Source organism: Pelmatolapia mariae, linkage group LG20 (genome assembly GCF_036321145.2).
Source record: "Pelmatolapia mariae isolate MD_Pm_ZW linkage group LG20, Pm_UMD_F_2, whole genome shotgun sequence".
NCBI lineage: Eukaryota > Metazoa > Chordata > Actinopteri > Cichliformes > Cichlidae > Pelmatolapia > Pelmatolapia mariae.
The window spans coordinates 1,968,240-1,983,310 of NC_086244.1; the positions used below are offsets into that span (position 1 = coordinate 1,968,240).

The 15,071-nt window shown below is 43.0% G+C and overlaps 2 protein-coding genes across 3 annotated transcripts; both read right to left on the reverse strand.

Moving 5' to 3' along the window:
* Positions 1-150: 150 nt before the first annotated feature.
* tafazzin (tafazzin, phospholipid-lysophospholipid transacylase) lies at positions 151-5,420 on the reverse strand. Of its 2 annotated transcripts, XM_063463834.1 has the most exons (11): positions 5,365-5,420; positions 4,062-4,210; positions 3,417-3,545; positions 3,297-3,342; positions 3,122-3,207; positions 2,580-2,660; positions 2,459-2,500; positions 2,313-2,375; positions 2,089-2,141; positions 1,927-2,004; positions 151-1,713 (listed from the first exon to the last, which is right to left on the reverse strand). In XM_063463834.1, the coding sequence occupies exons 2-11, from the start codon at positions 4,168-4,170 to the stop codon at positions 1,612-1,614; spliced, it is 789 nt and encodes a 262-aa protein (XP_063319904.1). In that variant the 5' UTR covers positions 4,171-4,210; positions 5,365-5,420; the 3' UTR covers positions 151-1,611. The 2 variants fall into 2 exon arrangements, with proteins under 2 accessions (XP_063319904.1, XP_063319905.1); XM_063463835.1 differs by lacking the exon at positions 5,365-5,420 and having other exon boundaries at positions 3,417-3,586; positions 4,062-4,165.
* A 953-nt stretch (positions 5,421-6,373) lies between these two features.
* si:dkey-150i13.2 (mitochondrial carnitine/acylcarnitine carrier protein) lies at positions 6,374-13,013 on the reverse strand. The gene is made up of 9 exons (XM_063465301.1): positions 12,778-13,013; positions 11,823-11,909; positions 11,467-11,594; positions 9,700-9,790; positions 9,197-9,314; positions 8,997-9,069; positions 8,790-8,899; positions 8,462-8,583; positions 6,374-8,361 (listed from the first exon to the last, which is right to left on the reverse strand). The coding sequence occupies exons 1-9, from the start codon at positions 12,877-12,879 to the stop codon at positions 8,299-8,301; spliced, it is 894 nt and encodes a 297-aa protein (XP_063321371.1). The 5' UTR covers positions 12,880-13,013; the 3' UTR covers positions 6,374-8,298.
* Between the last annotated feature and the right edge of the window lie 2,058 nt (positions 13,014-15,071).

Genomic DNA, 15,071 nt, shown 5'->3' on the forward strand with positions numbered 1-15,071 from the left:
ACTGATCATCTTTAGTGGCTTAATGTACACTTTGTCTACATAAAGTGTAAGGTTTGCTAAGCACTCATTATAATGCCCACCAAACTGTTCATGCATCTGTTAGACTGGTGCAGAGTTTAAAGATGAACCACAAATGGAACAAATTCAAACTTAGAAAAGTCAGATTCTTTATTGGAATTCACATCAAGTATAGGAAAGAGTGGCAATCACATTAAGGCGATGCATTTATAAAATTAGCACAGATTTTGTCCCTTGTAAAATCCTTTTTGTCCTCCATGATAAAATAAGTTATGTACATCGGTGATGGGGCAGCATTCAGGGGTTTTTAGGATTAACAGGAAAACTTTGATTGAAAAAGAAAATTAGCAACACAACTAAGAGATGACTGAAAAAAAGCAAGGAGCGATTCAATGATCAAACATAACAGTACGATTACCTCAACAATCATTTACTGCCTGAGCATCTTTCTGATAACAGCTGCAAACGTCTGCCATGCAGCACTTTGACTTCCTCAGTAAAATGTGCACAGAGGAGCATGATGAGTACTAATATTTAGTACTTTAAACAACAGCAGCTTTACATCTTAAAGAAAAAAGAACTGGTTAAACCGACCATCAAAACTGGACAATTCAGCAAAACTGAGAAAAGCATTCAGCTGGTGCAGAGCCCGGTCAGAGCAGGGATCATTTCTCCCACACTGACAACAAGTTGCCTGATAAAATGTGCACTCTATGACCCGCTGGTGAGCGGCTGCTGTCTGTGCTAGGTGAAAAACCTTCTTGTTACTTACAGCCTGGTGGAAATACTTATTCATACATAGTGACTGGTGGTTGCCAGGCAGTCACCAGGTGCTCACCCTAGTAACTAGTCTTGGTTAACTAGTCTTGGTTTGCTGCCCTCTTGAGATCTACGGTGTTTTTCACCAGTAAGAAAAAAAAAACAAAGGTGAAATTTTAAGAACTGTGACTTTAAAAATGAAAAAAGTTCAAGGCTATTGTTCCCCCCCCCACCACACACACACACACACACACACACACACACACACACACAAACACACAAACACACACACACAAACACACACACACACACACACACACACACACACACACACACACACACACACACAGGTCGTGAGGTGGCCCCTTTACTCGCCCATCCATCACCCTGACCTCCTCTCTCCTCCTCAGACTCAACACCAGCTTCTGCTGCTGCTCTGGACTTCAAAGTTGGATGACATGAAAAGCTGAATCATCAAAATCAAAATGCCTTCTGATACCAAGGAGGTAAAAGAAATTCTCCTGAGGGCTTCTGGTTCTAAAGGGTCCCAGACAAACCATATATTCATATGTAATCAAGCATTCTCACATCTGCAGTGCTACTCGTCCTGTTTAGGTGTGCAGTGGACCAGCCTGATTTTGAAGCAATAACTGAATTACAAAATGAGTTTGTTGCATCCAAAGTTACAGAAATGCTCGTTTACGACCGTCGGCGAAACACTCTGAGGCTCAGTGATGTCTCCGTGTGGGAGCTTCTCTGTATATGGGGTGTTATCCTCAGGGCTGATGTGTGAAGGACCAGAGTGTCTGCAGGCAAACGCAGGATGGCTAGGACTCAGGATCTGGTCTCTACCTGCTTGTGCAGGGCCTCGGCCTGGGCTTTCAGGCTCCGAAACTCCACCTGGATGAAATCCGTCAGGGTCTTCCTCATTTCCAACTGAGGGGAAAATTTGAAACGTACATTCAGTATCTGTTATAATTACTTTCTACATTTGAGAAAGTGAAATCTCTGAGAGTTAGCCAATCATGGTGTTCATGGTGACGTCCTCAAATCTCCTGTTTTATCTGACAGAAGAAGCTTTTTTGTTGTTTTTTTACTTGCTGGTGTCAACGATCTTCATGACGGCACCTTTAATAAAGCCGTGCTCACCTGGCTCTTGTTTTCAGCTCGGAGGGTTTCAACGAGATCTTTGACACTGAACGGTTTCCCCACGAGGACGGTGATTCTCTGGAAGACAACGAAATGTGTTAAAAAACAAAAAAACCCTCAAAGATCAGAACACATCCTGGAGTCAGACTGAAGTCGTCTCACCTTGCCCGTGCGAGGAATGTAGGGCTCCACGTTGGGCAGCACGTCGCTCAAACCTGACATGAAGCAGAGAAGAAGTGATGCGTTTCCTCTGTACCTGCATCGCTGCGTGGCGCTGTTCGCCCGACCTTAATCCATCAGACTGCTGCTACCTTGCTAATGTCTTGTGGTGACATCCTAATCTGTAGTCTGAGATATTCTGAAGCCATAACAGGAGCGTCACTCACCCACGTGCCAGAGTGGCAGGATTATCGGATTAAGCGAGCACTCCGCTATCAGCCGACCAACACCTAAAACCACAGAAGCACAAATGTTCAGACTGATGACCACAGCACGACATCTGCTCCAACAGAGACGCACAAACTGCGCTCACCCCACTTTAAACGTATGAATTCCTCTGTCATGTTGATTTTGCCTGAAAACAATCAGAGAAGAAGAGTTCATTTTCACAGTAAGAAAAAAATAACGACATGTGAGGAGTGCGGTTCGCAGACCTTCTGGAAAGATGTGCACCCACTCTCCTTTGTTCAGCTTCTCCAGAATAAAGTCCATTCCTTTCTGGTAAACACCATCACCTACAGACAGCACACAAAACGGTTTTACACACGTTTTGATCACTTAAATAATATAATGTAACAATGTAAGTGTGCCTGATTGATTGTAAGAGTCTACATGGACTTGTCCCATTTAAGGTCTGTAAACACTCCTAACTCATTTCTGTCTATTATGTCAAGGCTTTTTGTTTTCTTTTATATTTATGTTATTAGTTTATTAGTAAGTTTAATGCGACTGGCCGCATGACTGCGGAAATTTGCACTTTTGCTATAATCAGCCAGGTTTACAGTATGTTTGATATACTTATGTTCGTGTGTTGTCCTTGTTAAATAAAGGAACGAAAGAAAAAGAAAATGTCTGCTGAAGGTTTTCTTTCATTCACAGGACAACAAACCCGGCACTGAAACAGAAAAAGCCCGACGTTCAGGCTTCTGCTTCGGATACTTGGCTTATGTGGTGTGATGCGCTCAGATGGACTTACCTCTGCAGACGGGAACACACTTCCCTCGGCTGAAGAACCTGGAGTGCAGCTCTTTTGTGAAGCAGATGTCAGATGCTGTAGGGGTCCTGTCCAATCACAGGTAAGTGAAAATTAAACGTCACTGCTTCTAAAACATTAACAGGCTGAAGCTCAGAAGAAACGAGATGAAGCTCACCATCGCATCTTTTTGAAGTTCCACAGCTGCCTGAGCCTCAGGACGCCTGCCGCAAACACACGCCGTTACCATCCAAGTGTTAACCAGCAGTGAGATTTCAGATCGAGTGTCTGCTCTTACCCCAGATGTGCGGATCATCCATACAGGACTGGTGATTGGACAGAGTGATGAGGGGCGTGTCCGAGGTCCTCTGGTCAACCAGGTTCAACAGAACCTCGTGGTTGTGGACCGTCAGACAGTTCATGTACTCTTAGGAAGAAGAGCAGGAGGCAGGATCAGTCGAAGGTTCTCTGAGTGACATCCAGAAAATTAACGGGAGACATGGATGAATTTGACCTCAGCAAACTGTCCACATCAGGAAGCAGAGTTAGACAATATTAGCCGGAAGAAAAGCAAGAGAAAGCAGACAACGGCTTTCTGATAAAGTCTCCAGCTTTGGCCTGCAGGCTGCTTCCTCTCTGGGAAGATGAACATAAAATTTGCTTTCTTCTCGTTGATATTAGCAGCTCGCTTTCCCTCTAAATCCTCTGTGAAGCCACATCACTGTTATCTTTGTCCTCGTGTGGACTCTGTGCTGTACTGTGTGTTTTATTTAACAGTACAGTTCAGTCACTCATGCTCTCACTGAGGCAGGTTGTTTGGGAGCGAGCATAAACACCCAGAGACCGTTGGAGGCAACCGAGAGACTTGATTTTCTTTTTAAAGAAGTGCAGTTTGCTGCTAATAAGCGAGAGTGTACAAGTTATCATTCAGCTTATAACTTACTGGTCCAGAAGTAGGAGTAGGAGCCCACCATGCCCATGATCAGTGAGCTGGAGATCCTCCACGGCAGAGCGGGGCATTGAGGGAACGGCCATCTCACCTCCAGGGGCATCACGGCGCTCTGCTGACACTACATCCACACACACACTCACCTGAACACAAAGCCATGCAGAGGGAGGCTGAATGACAGAGACAGCAGGTGGCGCTCAAACCAAACTCCTGCTGTCATACTGTAAGAGCGTAATCTTTATTAAAAGCAACTTAACTTTATTTGGTTTTTGTTTCCTGTCAACAAAACATTTTGTCTGCTGTGTTTGAAAAGCAAACTCCTCCATGTGTTATATGATTAAAAAGAAAAACAGCTTCCCACATATAACCGTATATAATAATAATAACAATAATAATAATAACTCCATGTGAGTGCCTGTATAGTTTCTGTAAGGATTTTTATTTGTACTGAAAATGTTCAAAGAGAGGACTCAACATGTCATGCTCCTGTCTGGGTTAACCCTGAACTTACTTTGATACGGTCAAATCCTGCATGGTGACACAGGCCTCTGAGGTTTAAACCAAACTACAAAACAGGCAAGTTATCTGAAAACTGCCGTTTTTGTATCTCAGCCACTGTCAACTACAGTTTATCCGAACAACGTGTGTACTCGAGTACATCTTAGAGTTTAATGCAATGCAAAAATAAAACAAAAACCTGTTGAAATTATGTTTTGGACCTTTAGGCCACCGTAGCCACGCGAAACAGTAAAGTAAGCAAAGAACAAACAGAAGAGTCGAAAGAAACTTAAAACGAACCAAATTTATAAAGTTGTGTCTTTGGAGTCTTTGTATTGTCTATAAGAGACCAAAAACTGGCACATAAACAATCAAAACTAAGTTTGAATAAGTTTCACGTGGTTATATTTATGTCTCACAGCTGTCTCATTAGCTCACACAGCACGCTGCTTCACGCTTTAGGATGAAGTGAGCAGCCGGCTAACGTTAGCCTGTTAGCTCCTGGCCAGAGTTTACGGCACACTGACTTCTGAGAAACGTGATAATTAAAGAAAACACCGAAAAAGTTCATAGTTCAAAATTGAACTCATCTCAGTTAAATGTTAAAGGAGTGTTATCTCAGCTAACGGTGCTCGGCAGCTGCACTCACATTATGTCAGATTAGCTAAAAACGGGTTTTATTTCCTCAGAAATGAAGAAAAAAAATTTCGTCGTTAATTTTTCTGAAACTGCATAAAAACATTTAAAGACATGAAAACTCAGAGAGCTGCAAACATCACCACATCTAACATTTCCTCACCTTTCTCCTGTCTCCTGCTAACAGGCTGATGGTAACCAACCCCGGAAGTCGTTATCACGCGCTGAACTATGGGTAATGTAGTCTTCGGTTAAACTTTACGATTTCCCTGCTTATTACAGATGCGCGCAATTTATATTTATGTTTCTTTCAAACACGTTAACGCTTCATAAAATAAGACGCTGTTATTTCCTTTAAACGGGTTTAATGTAGTCCATCAACCTCTTCAGCAATGAGAAACGAGGTTTTATGGGTAGCGGAGGCTGGGAAGTAGGCCAAAGGTGACGTTTTTTTTCTTTAATCGGACCTTCTCTGTAAGAAAATAATAATTAAACACAACATCTGTAAATGGCTCATTTAGTATTCAATCAGGATACAACATCTGGAAATTAGCCAGTTATTACAATAATGTTAAACTGCAAAAGCCCCGAAAATGAAATAAAGTACTGTGTTTATAATAGCACTCAGCACCCCCACCCCTCTGTTTTATGCTGTCAGCATTGATGATATGGAAATCTAGTCTATATTAACTAAACTAAAACTTTTTCCTAATTTATGTGATCCTACCTTTTACCTATGACCTTGAAGCATTGTATGTTAAAATGGTATGTTTTATTAACTCTACCCCTTATGATTGGCTGAAGTCTTAGGCCTCTGTAAGCTGTAAAATGTGCTATTTTAGGATATATACATACAGTGTGTGATTTTGAGAAACTTTGTGCTGTCACTGTGATGTCATAAAGCACAGCTCTATGCACATTGTCTATTGACAATGAAGGTCGAGGTTAAATGCTTGCTAACCTTGGTATTCATGTCCCCCAAGGCCTATATATTCTTGTGATGTTTTGATCTTTAAAAAATTGTTGGTAAAATAAAGTTTTCACCGATTTTCACATGTGAAACGCATACACAATAATAATTAAAAATACAGCTTTCCACAGTGCATATTCATGAATATGTCTGTATTTTTTCAGTGAATTAGAAAATGAAATGAGTAAAACCAGAATTTATTTGAATTAATTTTGTTCAATGCAATCTTTAGATTTCATACAAACATTTTTGGTCTCATCATTATCATCTGTTTTGCTTGTTATTTAAAATGACCATAAAGAAAAAAAACCTCTTCTGCTCCATCATGGCAACAGTATTTGCATAATTTCTGCTGTGTATTTGTTTGGTCTCAACTCCTGTTCAGGTCACGCAGAGGCAACATGATCTCTTCAAAGCCTTCATGTACAAATGTCCCTGCAGTGGGGCCAGTGGCCCATTTAAAACAATACCATGTCTAGCAAAGTGACATCATCTATTTAAACACTTACATTGAAGAAATACTGATGCTAGTATCTCATCACCATCCAGCAATGTCTGTTTGGGAGCTTAGTTGTGCCTGTGTAGCATTCACACTGTATTATTCTCTCTAATAAATAGCATGTGCTTCACATTCCAGGGTACATACCAGGATACTGGACACACGTAAAATTACTATGACTGCACTGGTGCATATGAGCAGCTGGATACTAGTGGAAACTCTGCTACTACTCTGCATGTTTGGAAGCAGTGAGAGAGAAGGACAATTCATGAATGTAGTGAAGGAGGACAGGCAGAGAGTTGGTGTGACAGAAGAGGATGCAAAGGCAGAGGAGATGAAGGCAGATGATCTGCTGTGAAAAAGAAGAAGAAAAGGTCTGGAACTTGTAAACAACAGGACCTGAAGATCTGCTGAAACTTTCAGTTTTGAGATCCTTCCCAGACGCCTTAACACCCACTCACAACCTGGGCCATCTGACCTCAGGAAATCACATGATAGGGTGGGGCCAGGTTTCACAATGAGCTCACCCGAAACTTTGACTGATTGCGACCTACACCCGGATCATCAGGGGGTCCTTTTGTCCCTCTTTGGGGGGACACTCCCACAGGGTTTAAATCTGGGACTCTCCACCATTTGACCCTAGAACTGAAGAAGCTTCTCGGATGAGAGATGAAACGTCTTCAAGCAACTTAAAGAAGACGCTTTTCTTTCTAAGCTCCTTAGAATACAATGACCTGGATGACTGAGAACCTTCACAAACATACTGAAACTTTCATATGCAGCGGTCCAATTTGTCATGTTAGGGATGCAGCATTGGGGTAAACAGTGACTATTTATACAGCAAACTGAAGACTTTATTCAAACAGTTTGAATAAAACTAATAAAAGATAATCTGCCCATACACACCTATTCACTCCATGAACATAGGGTCATAAGGATATTAAAACTGCATTCTCTCTAATGTCCAGCAGGGGGCAAAAAGAAGCCTGTGCTGACTGCATCGATCTTTGAGGACAGTAAACACTTTGCTGATGACTTTCTGGTCTCATTTGCTATTTTCAACTTTTATTAAATAAAAGATGGTGTTTATCTTGGAAATTATGGTCCCATCAGCCAGAGTGGTCCAGGAAACAGGGGAAGATTTAAGCGGGTCTACCTTGTGATTGACAAGTCGCTGTCAGTGACCCGCAGTGCCTCAGCTCGTTACATTCAGTTACAATATTAGGGTTGTGAAAGGAGGAGGATGCTCATTGGTGGCTACGTCCATCTCACACACAGAGTCTATGATTTCTACCAGAACAACTCCATGTTTGGCAGAGCTGATACATTGTTACAAAACCATGTTTATCTAAGTAAAACTCAAGTGTTTATCTAATATTTTACAAACATTACAAACAGTCTGCAAATTATTAAAGAGTGAGGAAAGAGCTCAATGTTCTCCAAAGTACACAATATAGACAGGATGCTGTCTCTCAAATTGTACATGTTTCTACTGCTCCCAATCTCAGGAACAATGACAGACACCACGTTTTGAAAAAGATATTTTTAAAAGTTTAAAAGTACACTTTAGATTTATTTCACCAACACTGTTTGAGGGAGAAAATCTCCAGTTACTGCGTCGTCGTCTTTCACCAGCTCGGTGCAAGCAGGTTCAGGCCCTTTAAAGCCACCTCAAATCCCAGAAAACAAGCCTGAGAGGGAGAGAGGAGAAGAAAGCCATGACGAACATGTGTGTACTGTATTGATATGAGCGGTAAGATAAGCATGTATTAATATTTGAATGAGTGTTACAGCGTTGGCTGGGAAGGCTCGCAGGAAAACTGCATTGAAGCCCTTGTAGAGAGCTTTAGGTCCTTCTTCTCGAAGCAGTGCTCGCAGGACGTCAACCAGACCTCTGTACTTCCCATCTGCAGCTACACACGCAAACACACAGTTTACCCATCCAGTGTTAGCGTTATCCTTCAGTCACTTCAGGAACCAAACATCAAATTAGGAGACAATAAAGCTAAGCTGGAAACGTCACAAACCAGTGACTGATGTCATGGTGTCCTTCTTTTATGTGGTCTAAAAATCTACTAATGAAATGAAAATACTAGCTTTACTTGGACTCAGCTCTGACCTGTCTGGAAGTTGGACTTGAGCACGTCTGGAGGAAGAGCAATCACCCAGTTTAATATTCCGGCTACACCACCAGCCAGGAGGATTCTGGGAGTGCTGAGCTGAGACACACTGGCACACAGTCAGAGAGAAGTGAAAGCACAGATTTACAGCATCTGACAAATCTTTGGTCTTTATAGGAGTTAGAACTGTTCAAATGGATACTGACCTTTGACCCTCAGGGGTCAGGAAGTCCTTGAGATATTCATACGTGAGGAAGTACAGACCGCTAGAAGGCACGTCTGAGACGGAGATGGAGAGAGAAACAGTCACACCACTAAACCTCCGTTCACCTCAGCTCCTCTGATCGAGGTCACACAACACTGTCACGCACAAACACACAGGTACACAAACCACAGTGCAGTGTACCTCTGATGAGAGTGAGCACAGTTCCTTTGTAGACGCTGCGGATCCCCTGCTCCTTATAGAGCCTGAGCGCACAGTCCAGTGGACCTGCGTACTTGGACCTTCCACCGCTCGACTGCACCTGGAAAACACACATTTCACAACATTTACTTATATACATAAATATATGTGTCAGTCATGTTTTTTAAATATGTTTAAACATTTGTTGGATTATAGCCTCACATTTATATTAGTGTACAACTAGTCAGGTTATGGTACAACCACACGAATAAAAGTTACGCAACGGATGTTTAAAGCTGGATATGTGAGCAGGGCGACTTCTGCACGTGTCTGTAAATGAAGAGCGTTTGATCTCAAAAAGCACCGTAAATTATAATCAACCATAAAACAAGTCTTTACTTTGGATTCTAATTATATCACAGGAACCTGACTGCGCGCACACACACACACACACACACACACACACACACACACACACACACACACACACACACACACACACCTACCTGTAGCAAACATTTGATCCTCTCTCCTGGAGCTACTATCACTGTAGTGAACACTCCTGCCAGACAACCGGACAGGAATATCTGATGGTACCTGAACAGAGCAGGTGATGGAAGTTCAGTTGTGTAGAAGTCAGTCTCACTACCAGACAGCCACCTCAGTAACACCTGGGTACTCTTCCAGGCAGTTATCATGAACCATGGCCCAAATTAATATTATTTTTCGTTTCCCTGGTCAGCAGGACCAACAGCATCTTATACGTATTTGAAACAGCTTTTTCCCTCTGGAACATCTGCTTCTACAACAATCTCTGCACAGCTGCAGAATTCTTTCAACTTCAATTCAGGATTTTCGAATATCTGCTCGCTTTGAATCTCCACCGGCTGCTGAGGGAAACGTCTGCCTCTGTAGCTGCAGATGCAATATTTGCACCAGTTAGTCTGCAAAGAGCAGTTTCTTGTTGCTGCGCCTGTGAGTCAGCTGCACATCAGTAGGATGTTGATAGGGAAACCTGAGGGTAAAAGTATTTGGACACACTTCCACACATGAGCATCTTTAAGAGCAGCTTTAAAACATTCTTACAACAATAAATGAAGATTCAGAGATCAGATCACTGTACATGCTATGACGGGCGGATTAGGGCTACTCTTCTTAAAATAGCTTTCTCATTGGTTGGATTGAAAGGTGGGTGGGGCTTCTAGACCAAAAATGAGACTGCTACTCATTTATGACATCATACAGATCCAAGAGTAGAAAAGAAACTGACAAACTGAGTGTTTAGAGCAGTTTGAAGCCTGAACTGAAGCTATCTCGTTATTACATCACTAATGTTTCATAATTTGTCAAATTTTATGTGCAATGTATTTTAGTGCTGAGATTTTAAATCTCAGTGTGTCTTTCCTGGTTAATTAAATTAATAAAATGTAAAAATTAATTAAAAGTACTGTAGATACACTGAGCTCAGTATTAAAACTATGGCCACCAGTGGAACATCAGTGCCAGGAAACAAAGGATATCAGGTTCTCTCTGAACACAGGATACTGCAGTACTGCTCACTTAACTACAGACACGCTGCCTGTGTTGCTATAAAGGCTTCAGAGGTGAGACAGAAGCTACCAGTAATCTCCAACTCATGCTTAACATTTCATATATACGTCAGGGTAACAGGACGGGGTGTGAAGGGGGCGTGCTGCTTCAAATGAACGAATGACAACAGAAGGAAGCGAGGCAGGGCGAGAGTTATATATAGAGAAACACACAAGTGACAGTGTGTAAGCTTTGTGTTTGAAGGTTAAGGTGACGTTTAATGATTAGATCTAGCCTTTAAGCTGTGATAGTTACACATTACTGATGTTGAGCCTATTTTAAAAAGAGCTGGATGTGTAACAGGTCTGCTCCAGCCTGCAAACACAGACAGGGGTAAAAAGAAAGTACGCTCTCTTTCACTTCTAAGGTTTTAAGCAGGTCTTAAAATTGGATCAATTCAGCCTCAGATGAACAACAACACATGAGACTTCACACCAACTCACTCTTAAACAAAAATGAAGCCAAAAAGCAGAAGCTGTGTGTGAGAGTAAGAGCACCCCATGATTCAGCAGCTTTAACGGGAATGAGCTGAAGCAACCGTTTCCTGCGTGACTTCATGAGTCTGTCACGTCACTGTGGAGGAGTTTTATTCCACTCATCTTCACAGTGTTGCTTCAGTTCGATGTTTGCAGCATTCATTTATGCACAGCTCTCTGAAGGTGTGTGTGTGTGTTTGTACTAACGTGAGCGGTTTTCCAGAAGCCTTCTGTTGGAGCTGTTTTCCAAGACCAAACCCAAAGAAACTGATGGCCATCATAGGAGCCACACCTGCCAGGGGTGCCCCCATACCTTTATAGAGACCAAGGATGCCCTGACACACACACACACACACACACACACACACACACACACACACACACACACACACACACACACACACACACACACACACACACACACACACACACAAACAAAAGATTTTAAATGAGTTTCTAATTTTTATTAAAGTGTCTGTACTTCAGTTGATGTGTCACATGTTGAAAACAGAGCTGACTATTGGCTGTGGCCTGTGTGACTGTCCGCTGTAATAAGCGCTCACCTCTTTGGATACGGTCTTGCGTAAGCAGTCATACGTTCCTGTGTAGAGCACATACTGAGCGGCTTTAGGCTGTGTTTGTAGTCTCACCTGAAACACACAGTTTAAATAAGAAGAATTACACACACACACACACACATGCACAAACACACACACAGTGACCATGCAGGAGGATTGCTGAGTGCTGTCAGACAGGAGGAGACACACACTAACATCTGCTGCTCTGTCACTGATAAACAGGGCGGTGCTGCGCTCATGTGACGGTTACTGTGATGATGTGATCAAACTGTATCTTCACAAAGACTCAGTGTGTCGCACACAAACACACTGACGTGGTTTAGATAGACTACAAAAAGATCTGGATTAAAAATAATGCACATGTTGTAACGATGCGTTGTTGGTATTTAGCATTTATATTAGATTTCTGCACATTCAAAGTTACTATATGTGAATAATAAAGTTCTAAAAATCATGAGCAGTTATTACTTTAAAAAACTAAGTTACAAGTTTTAGAAAAGGTGAAAATGCGACAGTGAGAGTAATGAGACGTTTCTAAGTAATTATTGTGATGTGTTCAATAAATGTGATGCTTCATGGCATTACTTTGTTTTTGTCAGAAATCTGATTTTAACTTCGTGAGTTTGAGCTGCACACTTTGTACCCACGCTGTGGCATTTCCTCGACAGTCTCCCGCTGGCTCTAAGCAGCCTCATTATTCCGTGTTCAGGTGGCCGCCTCGGCAACAGTTTAAGCTGATTTGTCGGTAATCTCTTCAGCACCTACACGATCTCTGACATTTCCCGTGACTTCTTCAGAAACACTAACCCCCCCCCCCCCCCCCCCCCCGACACACACACATACACACACACACACACGGGCACACGTGGACGTGGACTGAATGTTTCTGTCTAAAGCTAAATAAGCTGCGTTGAAGCTCGGCTCGGGCTGCAGCTCTCACCTTGATGGTGTCCAGTGGGTGTCCGGCCAGCAGCAGACACGCTCCTCCGACACCCCCAGCCACGAAGTTCTTGAACGGAGACACTCTGGGCTTTTCCTCCATCCCGCTGACCCCGCATGGCCCGAGCACACAGCCGGGCAACCTCACCACCTCACACCGCTGCTGTCCCAGGAGGGGAGGGTGCGACTGTCAGCTGTCTGTCTGTGTGTCTGTCTCTGTGTCTGTCTAAGCGTGTCTCTCTCTGTGGACTTTGTATCTCAGAGCTGAGCGGAAACGAGAAGATCAGTTTTTCCTGTAAATAATTTATCTTCACAGTCACCCCTTCACATGCCCATAAACTCTTTCCTTTAGTCATATGGCGCACTTTAAACCACTGTTTTATATTTTTGTAGCTTATAAAAATCTGCCGCAGGTGTATGCACAGGTAAGGTTGAAACAGGGGATACAGCGCCCTCTGGTGTTCACAGGACGAAAGATGTGATTTCTTATTACTGTCCAAAGTAAAAATACTACACTGCAATAGTACACCTGAGGGTCCTTCACTGCTGATAAGTCTTCCTTACCTCTGCTGAGGAGGTTCTGCTTTCGGCAGCGTTTGTGTGTCTTCCCATCTGAAAACACAAAGACTTTTGAATAAATTCAGATCAAACTCTGCAGGGCTGCAGATGGCGTCATGTTAACGGTCCATTGAAATTCAGCTTCCATCCACCAGCGTCTTCAAGGTCATCTCCAGGAGTTATTGGTGGAAAATGGCCAACCCCCCCCCCCCTATTTTTCCTAAAAGTGTGGTATGTATCATCAAAATCTACAAAGTAACATAAAACATGTAAAATATGCCACATTTGACGTCTCCTTCAAGGTCAGTGGATCGATCTGAAGGTCAAAATGATAATAATGCTGTATAGTGCTATTTTAAACTTCTCTTTCTCATTGTTTATATTGACAACAATGACAAGGAAGTCCCTATAAAAATAGGGAATCATACATGGGGATTGTAAATATTGTGGTACTTTGGACCTCTGACCTCTTATTCAAGGTCAAAAAAGGTCAAATTTTCACAAAACATTTTTTTATCTTTAAAACTGTGCTTAAGATTCTGCTTGTTTGTTCGTACTGGCTACATTGAGGAAAGGATAATGGTATCTGGGGACTCTCACATCATAGGTTCAAGGTTCAAGGTTCTTTATTTGTCACATGCATAGTTATACAAGTATAACACACAGTGAAATGTATCCTGACACGCTCCTCAACATGTGCAAAAAAAGGGGGGGGGGGGGGGGGTAGAGGAATGACATTATAAATATATATATATATAGTATATACATTGGGTGAATGTGCAGTAGTAGCAGCAAGCAGGTGAATTCTGTACATTAATATGAATAGACATCTGACTATTTTACAGAATGGACAATATAAACATATTTAAAGTTAAAGGAATTGAGTGTCTGGAGGAGAGTCTCAGTCAATTATAGATGATGTGAGAGGGCGGGTGTGTGTGTGTGTGTGGGGGGGGGGTGGTTTAGGGCCCGGATGGCTTGAGGATAGAAGCTCCTCTTGAGTCTCTCTGTCCTTGCCCGGATGATGCGGAACCTTCTACCAGATTGTAGAAGTTGGAACAGTTTGTTGCCAGGATGGGACGGGTCCTTCAGTATCTGCGTTGCTCTAGTCCGGCATCTCCTGGTGTAGGTGTCCTGAAGCGGGGGGAGAGCAATCCTGCAGCAGCGTTCCGCTGTACGGATCACTCTCTGGAGAGCTTTTTGGTCCTTCACACAGCTGTTTCCAAACCACGATGTCATGTTCTGTGTGAGGATGCTCTCCACAGCGCCTGTATAGAAGATCCTGAGGATCTTTGGAGAGACCCTGAACTTCCTCAGTTGTCGTAGGTGATACAGGCGCTGCCTAGCCTTTTTGGTCTGGGCCTGAATGTGGGCAGCCCATGTCAGGTCTGAGGAGATGTGGACGCCAAGATACTTGAAGGACTGCACCCTCTCTACTGGAGCTCCATTAATGATAATGGGCTTGTAGTCTCTGTGCTGACTCCTTCTGAAGTCCACCACCAGCTCCTTGGTCTTGCCGACGTTCAGCTGGAGGTGGTTGTCCTGGCACCATGATGCCAGATTCTTCACTTCGTCCATGTAGGCCGCCTCATCGCTGTTGGAGATGGCACCCAACACCACTGTGTCGTCAGCAAACTTCACAATGGTGTTGGAGCCGTGGGTGGCCACACAGTCTGAAGTGTAGAGGGAGTAGAGCAGTGGCGAGAGGACACACCCCTGTGGTGCTCCTGTGTTGAT

Coding starts and splice junctions, on each gene's coding strand:
- tafazzin (XM_063463834.1), bottom strand. CDS start 4,170: ATGCCCCTGGAGGTGAGATGGCCGTTCCCTCAATGCCCCGCTCTGCCG. Junction 2,661..3,121: donor GTGTGTTCCCGTCTGCAGAG/GTAAGTCCATCT, acceptor TGCTGTCTGTAG/GTGATGGTGTTTACCAGAAA. Junction 2,501..2,579: donor GGTGCACATCTTTCCAGAAG/GTCTGCGAACCG, acceptor GATTGTTTTCAG/GCAAAATCAACATGACAGAG.
- si:dkey-150i13.2 (XM_063465301.1), bottom strand. CDS start 12,879: ATGGAGGAAAAGCCCAGAGTGTCTCCGTTCAAGAACTTCGTGGCTGGG. Junction 11,910..12,777: donor ACCCACTGGACACCATCAAG/GTGAGAGCTGCA, acceptor TGTGTGTTTCAG/GTGAGACTACAAACACAGCC. Junction 9,791..11,466: donor GCTTCTGGAAAACCGCTCAC/GTTAGTACAAAC, acceptor TGCTCTGTTCAG/GTACCATCAGATATTCCTGT.